The following is a 14915-nucleotide window of genomic DNA, read 5'->3' on the forward strand; positions in this document are numbered from 1 at the left end:
CTGGCCTCCTCTGCCCCTGACTGCCCTGCTTCACCAAGTGAGGAGGAGCCCTGTGTCAAAGAGAGACACTCAGACATCAGCTACGATGCCCAGACACGCTACCCAGCAGCCACAGACAGACAGACAGCCAGGGGACGGCCCGCAGGGGAAGGAGTTGCGCTCTACTCCAGATCTGCACGGAGGCGGCTGGAGGTTACGGGGAGAGTGGGGACACAAGTGGAAACTGCCCCGGGGCGGGTCAGCACCAGCACACGGACGCTGGGAGCCGGGACCCACCCTTCCTGACGGTCGAGCTTCGGGGGATCAGGCATAAACCCCTGAACAAGACCGTCCTGGGTCGTGAGAGTCACATACACCCCACAGGGGCGGAGGAGGGGTTCACAGCCGTGACCTTTGATAGTAATTGCTCTAAGGCAGGAGGGCATAGCCTCTGCCTGGCGTTGGCTCGAACAAACTGAGGTTTTCCAGGCAGGAGCCCGAAGGGGTCGGGGCCGTCCCTGACTTCGGCCGCCCCAAGCTGCGCTCTGGCTGGCCAGCCTCTGTGCAGGGCTTGGCTGGGGCTCCCGCCAGCAGTTAGGAAATGACCTAGGTGTTCCGGGGGAGGGAAGGTGCTTACACGGTAGCTTAAAAAAGAATCTTTTTTTTTTTTTTTTTTTTTTTTAATTTTTTTTTCAACGTTTTTTATTTATTTTTGGGACAGAGAGAGACAGAGCATGAACGGGGGAGGGGCAGAGAGAGAGGGAGACACAGAATCGGAAACAGGCTCCAGGCTCCGAGCCATCAGCCCAGAGCCTGACGCGGGGCTCGAACTCACGGACCGCGAGATCGTGACCTGGCTGAAGTCGGACGCTTAACCGACTGCGCCACCCAGGCGCCCCACGAATCTTTATCTTTCTTAATCTTCACTGTCAATACCTTCCATGACCCCAGATGAAAAGTAGACGTTCTCATCAGTGACATTCTCTCCCCAAATATCAGAATGTTTGAGCTTGTAGAGTCAGTTCCCAGGGGTCAGCTGCATTTTCAGGGTCCACCCCCCATCCCAGAGCGTTTCTTCCTGTGCACGCACAGGCGGGGCACACGCACAGACGCGGGGACAGACAGCTGGCTTCAAACCTGCCTGGGCCCCATCCACATTTGTCCTGCAAGCAGCCACTGCCTTGTTGTCAAGGTCACCGAGGACTCGGGCCTGCCTGGGTCAAATTGCAGTTAATTGGAAATGTCTACAGAAGTTTTCTCTTGCCTGTTTTTTTAGGTTGCAGTTTTGGGGTTTGCTGTCTGTGCATGTGGGAGCTGACTGGTCTGCCCCTAACTCCTCTGTGGTTCTGTAGCATCACCTGTTCTTGAAGTCTTTAGAGGGACAGGCTGGAAAGGTCATGTGTCATTGTGCCCTCCTCTCCGGCGCTGAGGCAGCCCCTCAGCAAGGGGTGGGGGGCATTTCTGTTCAGCCTTTATTCCTTCTACGTGGGGCTGCAGAATTTCATCCCCGGCTGCCCGAGGCTGGGGTCTGCTTCCTGTACACGAAGCCCCCAGGCCCTCCTCCCTGCCGCTGTGCACTCTCTCAAGGGCTCCTGCCCAAGGCGTGCTCCCCTCTACGTTTGGAGTGACGTGGGCCCGGCCTGCGGCCTCCCAGATGCCGGACACGGGGCTCCTTCTTTCAGATATGCAGCACTTACCTCCTTCAGCGAGGCATGGACAGCAGGAAGATTTTAGCCCACCTGAGAGCGTCCACCTGCAAGGTAAGACGGTGCCCTGCAGTGTGTGTGAAGCCCCCTCGGTTCTGTGCTGGGGCCCGGGCCCTGGGGAGACGAGGACGCTTGTTGTCGCTGTTTACTGTGCAGGTGGAGAGCGAGTTTAGGAAAGGGGGGCCATACCCCACAGTGACCCTCAGGCACAGGTGGCTGTCAGCCTCCTGGGCCTGCGGGCCCGGCGGGCCCCGTGGATGGCAGACAGGCACACACACTCCCCCGCAGCGACGGTGCCCTAGAAACCTACCCACACTTTGTTGAATTGGGAAGCAAGCGCCCCCAGGACTCCCCTTGGAAAGAGAAGCAAACCAGGGGGCACCCGGCTGCCTCAGTCAGGGGAGGAGGGGACTCTTGATCTCAGGGTTGTGCGTTTGAGCCCCACACTGGGTGTAGACATAACTGAAAAATAAAATCTGAAAAATAGAGAGAGAAACAAGTCCAGTGTGTGAGCCAGTGCCAGCTAAGAGCTCCGCTGAAAAGTCGGGGAGCGCTCCACGGCGTCCACTCGGGACCGCCGGGCCCCTGGACTCACCTTGACTGGGGCCATCCTGTTCTTCTGCCTCAGGTTGACCAGGAAGAGGAGACCATCGGCCTCCAGAACGCTCTCTCGGTGGTGGAGCTGAACCCCAGTGCGATGCCGCCTCCCGGGCCCAGCTCAGGTGAGCCGCCAGGGCCCGGCCCTTCCTGCCCCCGACGCCACGGCTACCCCCGCTGCTGACCCCCCAGCCCCGAGCGGACACCCACAGGAAGCCACCACGGGGCCCCGGAGCAGGGTGTCCAGGACCTCCTGGCGGCCTGGCTGTCCACCTCTGGTCTGACGGCCCTGTCACGCTCCTGTGTCCACATCCACGTGCCGCTGCCCAGCTCCTGTCCTGCCCCGTCTTCCCCCCAGCCTGGCTGTCATGTCTGGGTGGTAACCCCCATCCTGCAGCACAAAGAAGAGCCCCTCCTCCCATCCGTGGCCTTCTCCGTGGCTCCCAGCTCTGCCACCCTTGACCCCGGCCGCCTCAGGCCTGTCAAAGTCCCCTTGGAGCCCCACGGGGGGAGGGGTGCGGCACCCGCGGGGGCGGGGGGGGAGCCAGTGCACCTTATGGCAGAGGTGGGAGCTGCTCCAGGGCATGTCGGGGCCCGCACTCACGCGGAGTCTGTCCCCAGGCTTTGTTCAGGTCGGCAGAGACACCAGGCTGGTGGCAGTGCAGGGGCCCGTGCCCCCTCGACCCTCCTGCTGCGAAGCGGCCGCCTCCCCGCCGGCCGCCTTCACCTCGGCAGCCACACACTTCAAGCCCATTGTACTGGCACCAGATGCAGGTGACGCCAGGTGAGCAACCCCACCCCGGAGCTGGCGGGGTCCCCGAGCCCCTCCTCAGTGCTCTCTCCTTCTCTCTGTGCTCTCAGGGACCGGGAGGGCACTGCGAAGCAGGCTCCCGAGACCCATGGAGCAGCCCCCAGCCAGAAGATTCCTGACCAGCTGGTTCCGGGTGCCGGACCACAGGGAGCAGCCCCAGAGCCTCTCAGAGAGTCCGTGCCGAGAGACACGGGCCAGGGGAACCCCTGCACCCCTCCCCCTGCCCCGGCCAGCCCGCCGGGGGAGGCTTCACCAGCGATGCCCGCATCCTCTACGGCTGTCCCACCCCTGAAGGCACAGGTGCCCCCCACGGAGCAAGGGCCAGACCCGGTAGCCCTGCCTGGAGCCTCTTCCGAGGGCCTCAGGCCTCGGCCCCCAGGGTCCAGTGCAGCCCGCCATGACCTGGGTCACCCAGCCAAGCCGCCCAGGAGCAAGACCACTGAGGGCCCAGGCCAGGAGCCGGGGGGTCCCCCGTCAGCCCCGAGGGACCCCTCCCTGGCCAAGGCGAGTCCAGACAGCCCCAAGGGCACCTCGGTCCCAGAGCAGGATGACCAGGCCCCAGACAGTCACCGCGAGCGGCCCCTGCCAGCAGACCGCAAGCTCTGTCCGCCCAGTGTGGACGCCTCACCCCTCCCGAAGAGGACGGCCTGTCCGTCGCTGCAGGAGGCCATGCGCCTCATCCAGGAGGAGTTTGCCTTTGACGGCTACTTGGACAACGGGCTGGAGGCTCTGATCATGGGTATCACGGGGGGGACCACAGGGCTCCCCGGAGCAGCCCCAGGACCAGGGAGAGGCCATGGGGGGACGCAGTACACCGTAGGGGGCCCGTGTGAAGGGGGAACTGGGGTCATCACAAAGAGGGGGCCCCCCACTCATCCATCTGCACCAAGAGCTCAGGGGGCAGAGCTGAGCCCCCCAGGATTCGGCCGGCAACAGAGTCTTAGGCAGGAAGAGGGACTTAGAGCCCTGGCGCCCCCGCCCGGCCCCCTGCCAGCTCCTTCCGCCCTGGAGAGCGGGGAGCACGGAAGGTGCTCTCCCACGTGGTAACTGGCCGCTGTCATTTTGCAAACCCAGGGGAATACATTTACGCCCTGAAAGACCTCACCTACGCCACGTTCTGTGGGGCCATTTCGGAGAAGTTCTGTGACCTGTACTGGGGGGAACAGTTGCTGCACAATCTCTTCCACGTGGTGAACGGGAGGGCATCGCCCCCGGAGAAGTGAGTCCCCCACCCTGGGGCCTTGTTCCGCCTCCTCTAGGCCCTGGGCTGCCTTCCCTGTGCCCCCTCCCACCCCCCTGGGCTCCAGCTCCCCACCCTCCCCAGACTCGGCTGTCCACCAGGGTCCCCCTTGCCAGGCCTGCAGCCCACCCTGCGGGCGCCGGGCTCCTGTGGGCAGGGAGAGAGAGTGTGGGAGGCACAGCCCCTGCTCAGGTACCGGCCCGAGGAGGCAGAGAGACCCGGGGCCCGGAGGGGAGGACGCCCCCCAGGGAACGGGTCAGCACTGGGTGACAGCCGGTGGATGGGGACCCTCCCTGTGCTGTCCCCCCGCCCCCCGCCCCTTCAGAGACTGCCCTGCTGCTCTTCTGCCGGGGCCGGCCCACCCCCTCCTGGAGGACTGTCCACAGCGATGTGGGGGGTGCCTGGAGAGGCCCGATGCCCCGACACCCAGTCCCTGAGCCCCAGGCACACCCACAGCCCTCCCCGCCCCCGTCCCCGTGACTGCACCAGGCAGTGGGAGCCGCGAGACCGCCCTGCGGTGTTCACTGCCCGCCCCGTGCAGACAGGTCAACACTGCTGAACACCCCGAACCGGTGCCTGCCCCGCCCCGGGTCCCAACACTCACAGGCCCACAGGCAGGCAACGCCCCGCATTCTCACAGCACTGACCTCCAGAAAGCCCTGTGCCAATTATTTGGGCCCCTTAATTGTTCTGGAAGGAGGGTGCTCTGTGACAGCCTGTGGCCCGCAGTCAGGGTGTCCTCGGGAAGCTGGGTGGGGCCTCTGCTAAGTGGTGCGTGTTGGGGGGGGAGGGGGTGGTGAGGGGGGAGGGCCAGGTCACCGGTGGGCCCCCACTGCAGCCCAGGTGTGTTTACATGGGGTGAGCTCTGGGGGCTTCTGCACATCCGCCCAGAGACTCCTGCTGGAAGGCAGTGCAGGGAAGCTGTGGCATCGTGGGGGGCCGACGGGCCAGGCCACAGGGGCGTCTGAAACATCCTTCCCTCTGATGGCAGCGCTTCAGAGGAGGCCGTGTCACAGCCCCAGGGTGACGGGACTAGCGCTCCAAGTGGCTGCTCACTGTCCAGCAAAAGGCCGTCGTTGCACGGGGCGGGTAAGACATGGGCTCAATTGGGGCAAAAACTCTCCATGGCGGGGTCCACGTTGACTCTCTTGGTGTGGCTGGGTAATTCCAGGAGGGGCTTCCCTTTGCCCCGGGGTACCCCAGTGTCCTCTCAAAGGCACCCAGAGCAGGGCTCGCCAGCTGGGGACCTTGTGCCAGGAAGAGGGGGCTCTCCCACGCCCGCGGGTGGGTGGCACGCAGGAGCCCAGTGCACTGGGGGCCAGGGGGTCACATTCTGCTTCCTGGAGTCGCTGGCCAGCAGCCTGGTGATGGGACAAATCTTTGCTTCTTTCCTGGAAACATGTGCCAGTTAAAGAGTCTGAGGGTTATTTTCCTGGATTGTTAGCACAGGCTGCAGGATGTCGGAAATCTGTGTAATTTCACGGATCCCGTGGGAGCGGGGCATGGCTGTAGGAGTCAGGCTGCGTGACTGTGATCACACGTGTCACGGCCATCGGAGCAGGTGGCGAGCACAGGCACCTCACCCCACCCTTCTACCGCGTGCGCACTCCAGGAAGTTTGAGAGCAAAGTGAGGGCGCCCACCGGGCCCCCAGCGCCCTGCTGGCCCTCCGTCCATTCTGGTTCCTCCTCATCTACACACAAGCAGCTCAAGACCCAGGGGTCTCCTTCCCCACCCCGGGACAGCCCGTGTTGGGAGGGGATCTGAGGGATCCTCCTGGGAGGCAGGACCCCTGCCCTGAACCCTCAGAACCCTCTTCAGGGGGGCACCCTGCCGTCTCGAGGGGCTCGTCTGAGCGCAATCAGCTTCTCTGTAAAGAACTGGTGATGGACCCTGCCACTCGAGCTGCGTTTTCGAGGGTGGCCGTCCTCTCCTGTGCAGGGAAGGAGAAACCGGCCACCGCTCGCGTCAGCCGAGCCCCCTGCCCGCCCCCGCCGCTGTCCGACGTGGACGCAGACGAGCTCTCACGGGGTAACTTTGAGGTGGGATTCCGGCCTCAGAAGTCGGTCAAAGCCGAGCGGGAACAGCAGCCGGAGGCCGGAGAGCACGGGCAGCAGGGTGGGGGCCCCGAGGCAGTGGCCCGGCTGCCCCGGCCCAAGGACGGCAGCCTGGCCGTGAACCCCGGCCCGGCAGACCTCCAGAGCTGCAGCCCCGGCTGGTGCAGTGCCTTCTACGAGGCCGACTGCTTCGGCGCAGACGTCTACAGCTACGTGCAGGAGTTGGCAAGGCAGAAAGCCGGTGGGGCCATGGATGCCGACGCCCAGAGCCCGGTGAGTCCTGGGCCGCTGCCCGGTGCTGGGGGAGGGGGTGCAAGTCCCGCGAGGCGGCAGGCAGTGGGGCATGGTGTGCACCGTGCCCCATTCCATGGCCCCCGCCCGCCACCAGTGGCCCCCGCTGGTCTGGGCACCCCCTCCACATCTGGGGTAGGAAGTGGCTTCTGTCTCTTTGTGAGCTGGGCAAGTGGGCCACGCGTGGCAGGAGAGGACCTCGTGAGGGCGACCATAGTTGGGTTCAGGCCGTGTCGCTGGTGGGCCAGGCAGCTGCAGCTCCCTCCCCCCAGGCAGCCTCCTGCCCCTTGGGCAGCGCACCCACCGTGATGAGAAAAGTGCCGTAGGCGCCTTGCCCATGGCAGTCCATTCAGGCTGGGCCCCGAGCTCCATCTGGCCCGGCCTGAGCTTCTCTTGCGAGCAGCCCACCCCTCCCCCCGTGCCATCCTGGTCAGGGCAGCCCAGGCTCCTCCCGGGTCAGCAGGGTGACAGGAGGGCACAAACCTGAGAGTGGCCAGGCCAGGCCAGTCCTTAGGTGAGGGCAGAGCCCCAGAGATCTGGACCCGAGGTTCCCCATAACCAGCCGCTCTGACCTGGGCTGTAGCCTCCCCCCGGGACCAGGGGCTCCCACGGAGGCGCACGAGGTGCGACCCCCCACCCCCCCCAGCAGAGCAGACGGGAAGGAACCGTCAGCGCTCAAGCATCCTGCCCTGGCGCCTCTACCCGCCCCTGCTTGACTCACCTCCTCTGGCCTCCAAGCACAAGCCCCAGAAACGTTGCGTCGCCCCGGCCCTCACAGCACCATCTGAACCTGTCCCAGGTGTTTTCGCCTTGCTGGCCTCCGGCCACTGCCTCAACTTGGCTGCACTGCTCAGCCCTGCGCTAGACAGAGGACGGGCCCTGCCTGGTCCTGACGCACGTGTGGACGGCGGCCGTGCCCTGTGGAGCCATGCCGCTCCACCCGGCGTCGTGCCGCAGGCCCTGCATGTGCCACCTCAGGCAACAGACTCGGAGGCCTGGCCTCGTGCGCTGGGGGCCTCCTGTGGGGACCCGGTGCGCAGGGTGGCCCCCATGTAGGGCGCCCTCCTCTGGGACCACAAGGAAGCTCCACGCCACTGTGTTGGAGTCCAGTGCCGCGAGCAGAGAGGACAGCTCCCAGGCCCGACGGTCCCCTTCCTTCCACTGGGGGGCCTGCAGACCTCGCTCGCACTTCCTTTTCTATAACGTGTATTTGCACTTGGAGCTGCTGGATGTTCTCGCCCCGGCAGCCCTGGTTCTGCACCCACGGGGGCCTTTCCCAGAAATAGAAAGTGAACAGACTACACGTGGCGGAAGGTGCCAGCACGACTGTGGGCCACATCAGACTCCCGGTCATGGGAAACGGAGGGTACGGGGCTTGCACAGGTGGTGAGAGAACAGAGCGGGCGCCAGCGACAGGGTCACGGCTCATGACACCCCAAGACGAGCATAGGCCTCGTCACCAAGAGTGGAACAGCTTCCCCTGACACAGGATCCTGAGCGTCCCAATGCTCGTCCCCATGAGAAGAACCCACAGACCGTGAGCGCTGGGAGGCGGTGAGGAACAAACACGCTTCACGGAACACTCACACGTGCACACTTCCCAGCTGTGTTGCTGATAGGGCCCAGAAGCAGCAGTGAGCACACTGTCCTCCAGTCAAAGGGACCAGGGCTCCGGGGAGAAGTCACCGACCCCGGGACGCGTGAAGATGAGCTGGGGCATCTCGTGCCAGAAAGTAAGGAGATGACGAAACAAGACGGGAGACGTCCAAAGTCAGAGGAAGCAGCTACAGGACTCCGGCGCCCGGAGCGGCAGCAGTCTGAGTTTCCGCGTGGAAACTAAAGGAACCACGCGGATCTGTTTTCTGACTCGAAGTGGCGCGTACCCACACGTCCGCACTGAGACAGGTGGCTGACCCGAAAGGAGAGCAATGACCCGACGGTGCTTCTGGAAGAAATAGAAAACCCACCCTTAAGTTCACGTGGAATCTCAAGGAAGCTCAAACAGCCAAAACGATCGCGACAAAGAAGACCAAAAGTGGAGGATCCGCACCTCTGGTTTCAGAACTTGTCACAAAGCTGCCACCGTCCCCACCGTGTGGTCTCGGCACGGAACAGACGCACAGGCCCGTGGGGCAGGATGGAGAGCCCGAAACGAGTCCCCGCCGACGCGAGTGCTGACAGGCCGCCAGGCCCGGCCAGTGGGCAGAGGGCAGAGGGCAGTCCGCACAGCGAATGGCGCTGGGAAGACAGGTGTCCAGCTGCACAAAGGAGCGGTCGGGCCTGGACCATACAGCACTTTCGAAAATTAGCCAGAACATCGGAGACCGAAGCACAAGAGCTAAAACCCAAGGAGGAACACAGGGGAGGAGGCTGGTGACACTGGATTTGGAAATGATTTCTTGGACACGACACCAAGATCACAGGCAACAGAAGTAAAAATAGATTCACTGGGCTTGATCAAGATGAAAACCTGCGCATCAGAGGACGCCACCAACAGAGTGGGGAAGACAGTTACAAATCCCACGTCTGAGAAAGGCTCAGGCTCCAGAGTATGTGGGGAACACAGAGGACTCCGCAAGCACCGAACAACGGACGACGGACTTGCACAGACATCGCTCCGAAGAAAACACACAAACAGCCACACTCACGAAAAGGTTGCTCAGCGTCGTGAGTCGTGAGGGAAAAGCGAATCAAAACCACAGCGAGGCGCCACCTCACACACAGTAGGGTGGCCCGTACCGGAATTTGGAAAAGAAAGAAAGGAACACGTGTGGGGAAGATGAGGAGAAGCTGGAACCCTTGCACACGGCTGGCGGGAACGCAAAATGACGCTGCCGCCGCGGAAAACGCTGGAGATCCCTCCAAAACCTAAGCACAGAATTATCAGTGGGTCAGCAGCCCCACGTCTGTGCACCCGGAACAGCCGAAGGCGGGGTCTCGAGGGGACGCGTTCGCTCAGTGTTCCCAGGAGCCAGCAGGTGTGAGCCGCCCAAGTGTCCATCAGCAGATGAGTGGAAAAAGAAGATGTACGATCTGCGCACAGTGGGACGTCCCCCAGACTCGTGGGAGGGAGACACCCGTCACGCGTGGAGGAGCCCCAAGGGCATGATGCCCAGTGACAGAAGCCAGAGGCAAAAGGACAGGCCCGGTGTGACTCCACCTTCGCAAGGTCCCCGGAGCCATCACATTCACAGCCACAGAGAGAGGACAGTGGTTGCCAGGGACGGGGGAGGGGACGGGGACCTGATGTCTGATGGGGGACAGACCTTCCAGGATGGGACAGTCCTGGGGATGGGGGGGTGAGCACACTGGATGCCACGGAACAGCTCGGTGAAAATTTGTTAAAATGGTAAATTTTATGTTATGTTTATTTTGTCACAAACAAATTTCTAAATAAAAATTTTAAAATTAGTTGAGAAAAAAAGGGGAGCGACGACCATTGGTCCCGGGGACCTGAACTGACACCTGCAGATGTCACCATAGGTGAAGCTCTGAGTGACAGAGAAGACACGGGCAGCATCCCTGGGGAGCCCCCTTCGCCCGCCCCTCAAGCCCAACCCACCACCATCCCACCACCCTGGCCACAGCGGGACCGCGACCCAGGAGCCCCACTGACCTGGGGGACAAGGGTGGCAGCCAGGGCGGCTCGCGGTGCCCACACCGACTCCCCTGACAGCTGTGGGGACGGGGGGATGAGAAGTCCAGCTGTGCCGCCTGTGTCGGAGGTCACCTTCTGCAGTCACAAGTCATGTCCTCTGACATCACAGGTCATGCCTGCTGGGCGGCTATGGACCGGCTGCCCTGTTTCCAGCCCCTTGAGTTCAGAGCCACAGAGGGTGGCTCTCACCTGTGCGAGTGCCTGGCCCAGGCTGACGGGGCCCTGTCCTCAATTCTGTGTTGTCTTCGGGGTGGTGGCCCCTTGCAGGGAGATGCACCCACTGGCGAGCGTGGGTGACCCATGCACCGTGCACAGACTGTTCTTGAAAGTGGGCTCGGAGACGTGCTCAGCCCAGAAGGCTGCTGGCACCCGCGTCCATTCTTATCCGGACCATGACCCTGTGGTTGGGACGAGGCTCCCCGGGCCTGCCACCACTGAGAGTGGGGCCCAGTCCCGCGGCCCTCGGCGGGCGGCTCCCACGGGGGACGGTCTGCAGGAAGCAGGCAGTTTGAGGGAAGCTGTGGAGTGACGTGTTTTCCCTTCTGTTCCTGCTCGCCCGGGAAGGCATCTCTGCTGGAACCCGAATGCCGCCAGGTGAGTTTCCCATGCCCTTGTCTGCATCCTGGGTGGGCTGGATCAGGCCGCCAGTTTCACGTTTCTCTCTGAGAACCGCCATGTCTGTTTCAAAACAGGAGCCCCAGACAAACTCGAAGGGTATAAAACAACCATTAGACACACTTCCACATTTGCTGCCCAAACAGAGCGAGTGTGCAACAGGTCAGGCGTTGGGGTGGGGGGTCAACCAGAGGGCATCATGTTCCCTCCGTCCGTCCCTGACCGCACAGCAGCACCTGCACACCCAGTGCGTGCCGACTGGCGCCCCAGCACGTGCCGCGAGTGGGGGCTGGGAGCCCGCCTTCCGCGTGGCCACAGCATCTCTGAGGCGGCACACGGAGCGCGGAGGTCCTCTGTTGCCCTTGGCCTGCTGTTAAAACGGGCTTTGCTTTCAGTGCTGAGGTGAATGGTGCTGATCTCGGTTCATCCTGTTATGCCCAGAATTCGTGATCCCCAAAGACCAGGGAGCCGAGTCCGATGCAAAAGCAAAGAGCCTTTATTCGAGCTAGCTCGAGCTCCATCCCCTACCTGCACTGAGGCAGGGGTGAGATGCGAGATGGGGGGGGGGGGAGCGAATTTCAAAAGCACAAAGGTTTTATAGGGGTCTAGGGGCAGTTGGTGAGGTAATGGCTGTGGCCTCAGCTGATTGGCTGGGGAAGGGTCAGAGTCCTGTTACGCAGGTCGCCGGGCGTGTTTTGATCGGGAAATCTGAACGGGTGAACGGGAGGTTACTCAAGGGGAGGAGGCGTGGTCTGAGGTTTCTGCAATTTTCCCAGAAAGGGGCCATTTCGGGGACATAGTCACTCAACGTGAAGGACACAGAACAAGATGGAGTCAGCCGGCGTAGGTCCGCTCTTTCAATCCCTCTTTTCTCTCTTTGCCTACAAGTTCTGGGTTTTCCAGCGTCCTTCCTTCCGACTGTGGTTTTGTCTCCTCCCCAGCACTGGCCAGCTTTCAGGCCTGTGTAAATCAAAGGCCACGGTGTGTGATGAAAAAAACCCTCACTTGGGTTCGGCCAGGGGAAACGCCTAACCTCGAATGATCCTGGGTGTTTTATTTAGACGCAGCCAGTCCGGCTCAGCCCATGGTCCAGGACGCCTTCTGCTTCTGCCAAGTGTGGCCATGGCCGTGCTGCCCGGCTCCCGTGTTTCTTCTCCATCATCCGTTCTGTGTGAATTTTAATTCACATAGATTTAATTTAAAATCAGTCAAAATGGTCCTTTCCAAAGAACCAGTCTGTAGTTCAGTAGCGTGAGAGGTGTTACTGACAAACTTCACACCCAGCCTTAAAACCTGAGGTTGCCGAGACGCTCACCTGGGACGAGACCGCGTGAACCCCGTTCTGGCAGGTGTGTGACCCATCGGCCCCAGTGCCCACAAACCCGCTCCAGGAGAAGGGGTCTTATCAGCATCTGGACAAGTGTGCAAGGGGGCGACAGGGCGGGACGGGGCCTCGTGCAGGGTGGCCTCAGAGGGTGCTCTCCCCACGGCTGTTCTGAGCCATGCAAAAGGGAGGGGAGTCCTGGAACAGGGGGCCCAGGCCATCCTTCCCCTCTCCGGCAGGGGCCACTGCATCATCAGAAAGCCGAGGTCACAGAGAAGCACGCATGGAGGGCGGAGACACTCAGGTCCCTACACCCAGAAGGCAGAGGAGGAGTCCTCCGCGAACACAGCTCTGTGGGGCCACCTGCACCTGCCGCTGTGTGGAGATTTGTGCCGTCTGACGGGACTGCCGTCAATGATGAAATGTTCCAGATCTGCACCATCCATCAGGGCAGCCACCAGCCATGTGTGGCTAACTGAGCCCTTGAGGTGTGGCCCACGTGACCGAGGAATTGACATTTTCGTACCACTTAAATAGAAGAGCTGCCACACACGGCCAGTGGCTCCCACGTCGAGGCGCACTTCAGTCCTGCCCCCATGTACCCTGGGGGCCCGTTCTCCTCCGCACCCTGGCAGCTGGTGACCAGGGCCTCCAGCTGTCAAGTAGGGGAGGAAGATTTGGACCCGGCACCACGTGGTGTCAAATCCCACGCTCTGCTCAAACACAGGCCCAGCCAAACGGTGCATCGGCAGCTTTGGGGCAGCTCGAGATGCCCTCGGCAGGCTTCCTCCCCTGCCCTTGAGGGTCTCCCCTCGAGGTCTAAATCGACCTCCTCCCCATGCCCTTGAGGGTCTCCCCTCGAGGTCTAAATCGACCTCCTCCCCATGCGTGACTCCTCCCCTGCCCTCGGCAGCTTGCACTCAGAGGCCGTGGGGGATCTGATTTACCAACAGAGATGTGGCAGGGCCGTGTGGTTGTCTTTGCATCACACTCCCCAACACCAGGCACGGCCCCTGCCCCCCAGCTGCCCTGGGCCTAGAGGCTCCTGCCATCTGCTGTGGCTGTTGCCACCCCGTTGTTAACATAGCAGCGTGAAGAAGACAGCCACATGAACCTCCTTTCAGTAAAACCACCAGAGAGAAGGGATTCAAATATTTAAATTAAAATATCACCTGCATTTTTTATCTTACAAAATCATACAGAAATAAATGCTACCAATAAAGCAAAGTCCATAGTTGTCGTTAGATAAGATCAGGGGAAAGCTTGTTTGGGTTTGAGGTGATTAGATGTCCCCAAGTGAAGACCACAGTGTATTTGACTTTCAGATTAAGGTTCTTGTCAGTGTGGCCGCTTCAGGGCCCTGGGGCCACCTTGAAGCTGTTAACAGGAAGTTATTTCCCAGGGAGTCTGAGACCTCCCTGAGCCAACACCTACCTTTCGCTGGTCCCCGGCCCCAGTCTGGTCCCTCACTGTGCCCACCCACAGGAAAAGTCACCCCACAGCCCCAGCTGGAGACCCACGCTCAAGGCCAGCTCCCAGGGACCTGCCTGGCTTCCGGACCCCTCACTGCTCCACTGTCACATCCCTCCTCAGCCCTGGGCTTAGCCAGGTGGGGGCAGTGGGCCAGGCTGTATCTGTCAGCTCCCTCCTTGAAGGGAGGGGCCACATCTGGATTCTGGTCCTTTCCAACATTCCCTGCCCTGAGCGGGCCTGCCCTGGGGCCTTTCCTGCCCCCTCTGTGTAAGAGAAGAACCCAGACTGTCTGCCCTGGAGGACAGAGCCAGGGGGATACTGCCCCTCCGAGCGAGCACCCTTGTGGACCCTCCCAGGAGGATGCGCCTCCTCTCCCTGAAGATGCAAATTCTCCTGGAGGGAGCGGAGACCACTGTCGCTGGGCTCCCTGGTGGGCAGTGACACGTGACCCAGCGGAACTTCCGCTGGCACCGCGGCCCTCTGGACGGTCCGCAGGCGGCAGCGTCCACACGTCCAGGCCACTGTCCCCACGCAGGGTGGCCGAGGGGCCGCGGCAGGAACTGGGGCCAGTCGCCCCGAGTCTGTGGCAGGGACTCCGTGCTGGGGTCCCCCGGGCAGCGGGGCCGAGGTGCGGGGTCGCATGGGGGTCCTGCAGGGACCTCCCCGGGCCGCAAGTGCTCCCCCCCGGCCCCTCCCAAGACCAGGAAGGCGGTAGGCATGCGCCAGGCGCCCTCCCAACCGGCAGGAAGTAGTATCTGGAGAACGCTCCAGAAGGACAGACCCTCCGTGGGCCAGGGCAGGTGTCAGGGGTGGAGCCAAGGCCAGGAGGCAGAGCCTGGGTTGCAAAGGGATAGGGCGAGGCCCAAGCTGTGGACCCTGTCCACCAACCCCCTCCTCTGCGGGGATCCTGGGGGCTGCTGGGGACCTGGCGGTCTGTAATTTTCTTTAGTGGCTCAGTAAAATCCCTGTCTCTCATTGGCTGGGCTGTGGCAGCCCTTCATTGGCTGGGTTATGGCAGTCCCGCCTTGGTTGGGCTCTGGCAGTTTCTCATTGGCTGGGCCATGACTACCTCTCACTGGCTGGGCTGTTGCCAGGACAGGAGGAAACCTTCCTTCCTCCTGCGGGGTGGTGAAGTGTATCCACCTGCAAGGTGCCTGCTGGGTCT

At 62.2% G+C, this 14915-nt stretch overlaps 1 protein-coding gene across 3 annotated transcripts in view; it reads left to right on the forward strand.

Moving 5' to 3' along the window:
* KNDC1 (kinase non-catalytic C-lobe domain containing 1) overlaps window positions 1–14915 on the forward strand; it is a 66198-nt gene that overhangs the window by 35706 nt on the left and 15577 nt on the right. Inside the window, exons 11-18 of one of the 3 annotated variants that reach the window (XM_058698217.1) lie at window positions 1662–1739; window positions 2314–2407; window positions 2904–3066; window positions 3144–3832; window positions 4168–4312; window positions 5325–5422; window positions 6274–6662; window positions 7480–10902. In XM_058698217.1, coding sequence (XP_058554200.1) covers window positions 1662–1739; window positions 2314–2407; window positions 2904–3066; window positions 3144–3832; window positions 4168–4312; window positions 5325–5422; window positions 6274–6662; window positions 7480–7545 — 1722 coding nt within the window. In that variant the 3' untranslated portion in view covers window positions 7546–10902. Of the gene's footprint in view, window positions 1–1661; window positions 1740–2313; window positions 2408–2903; window positions 3067–3143; window positions 3833–4167; window positions 4313–5324; window positions 5423–6273; window positions 6663–7479; window positions 10933–14915 lie in introns of those variants that run through there. The other 2 variants (XM_058698215.1, XM_058698216.1) reach the window with 2 other exon arrangements.

This window comes from Neofelis nebulosa, chromosome 13, assembly GCF_028018385.1.
Source record: "Neofelis nebulosa isolate mNeoNeb1 chromosome 13, mNeoNeb1.pri, whole genome shotgun sequence".
NCBI classification, from domain to species: domain Eukaryota; kingdom Metazoa; phylum Chordata; class Mammalia; order Carnivora; family Felidae; genus Neofelis; species Neofelis nebulosa.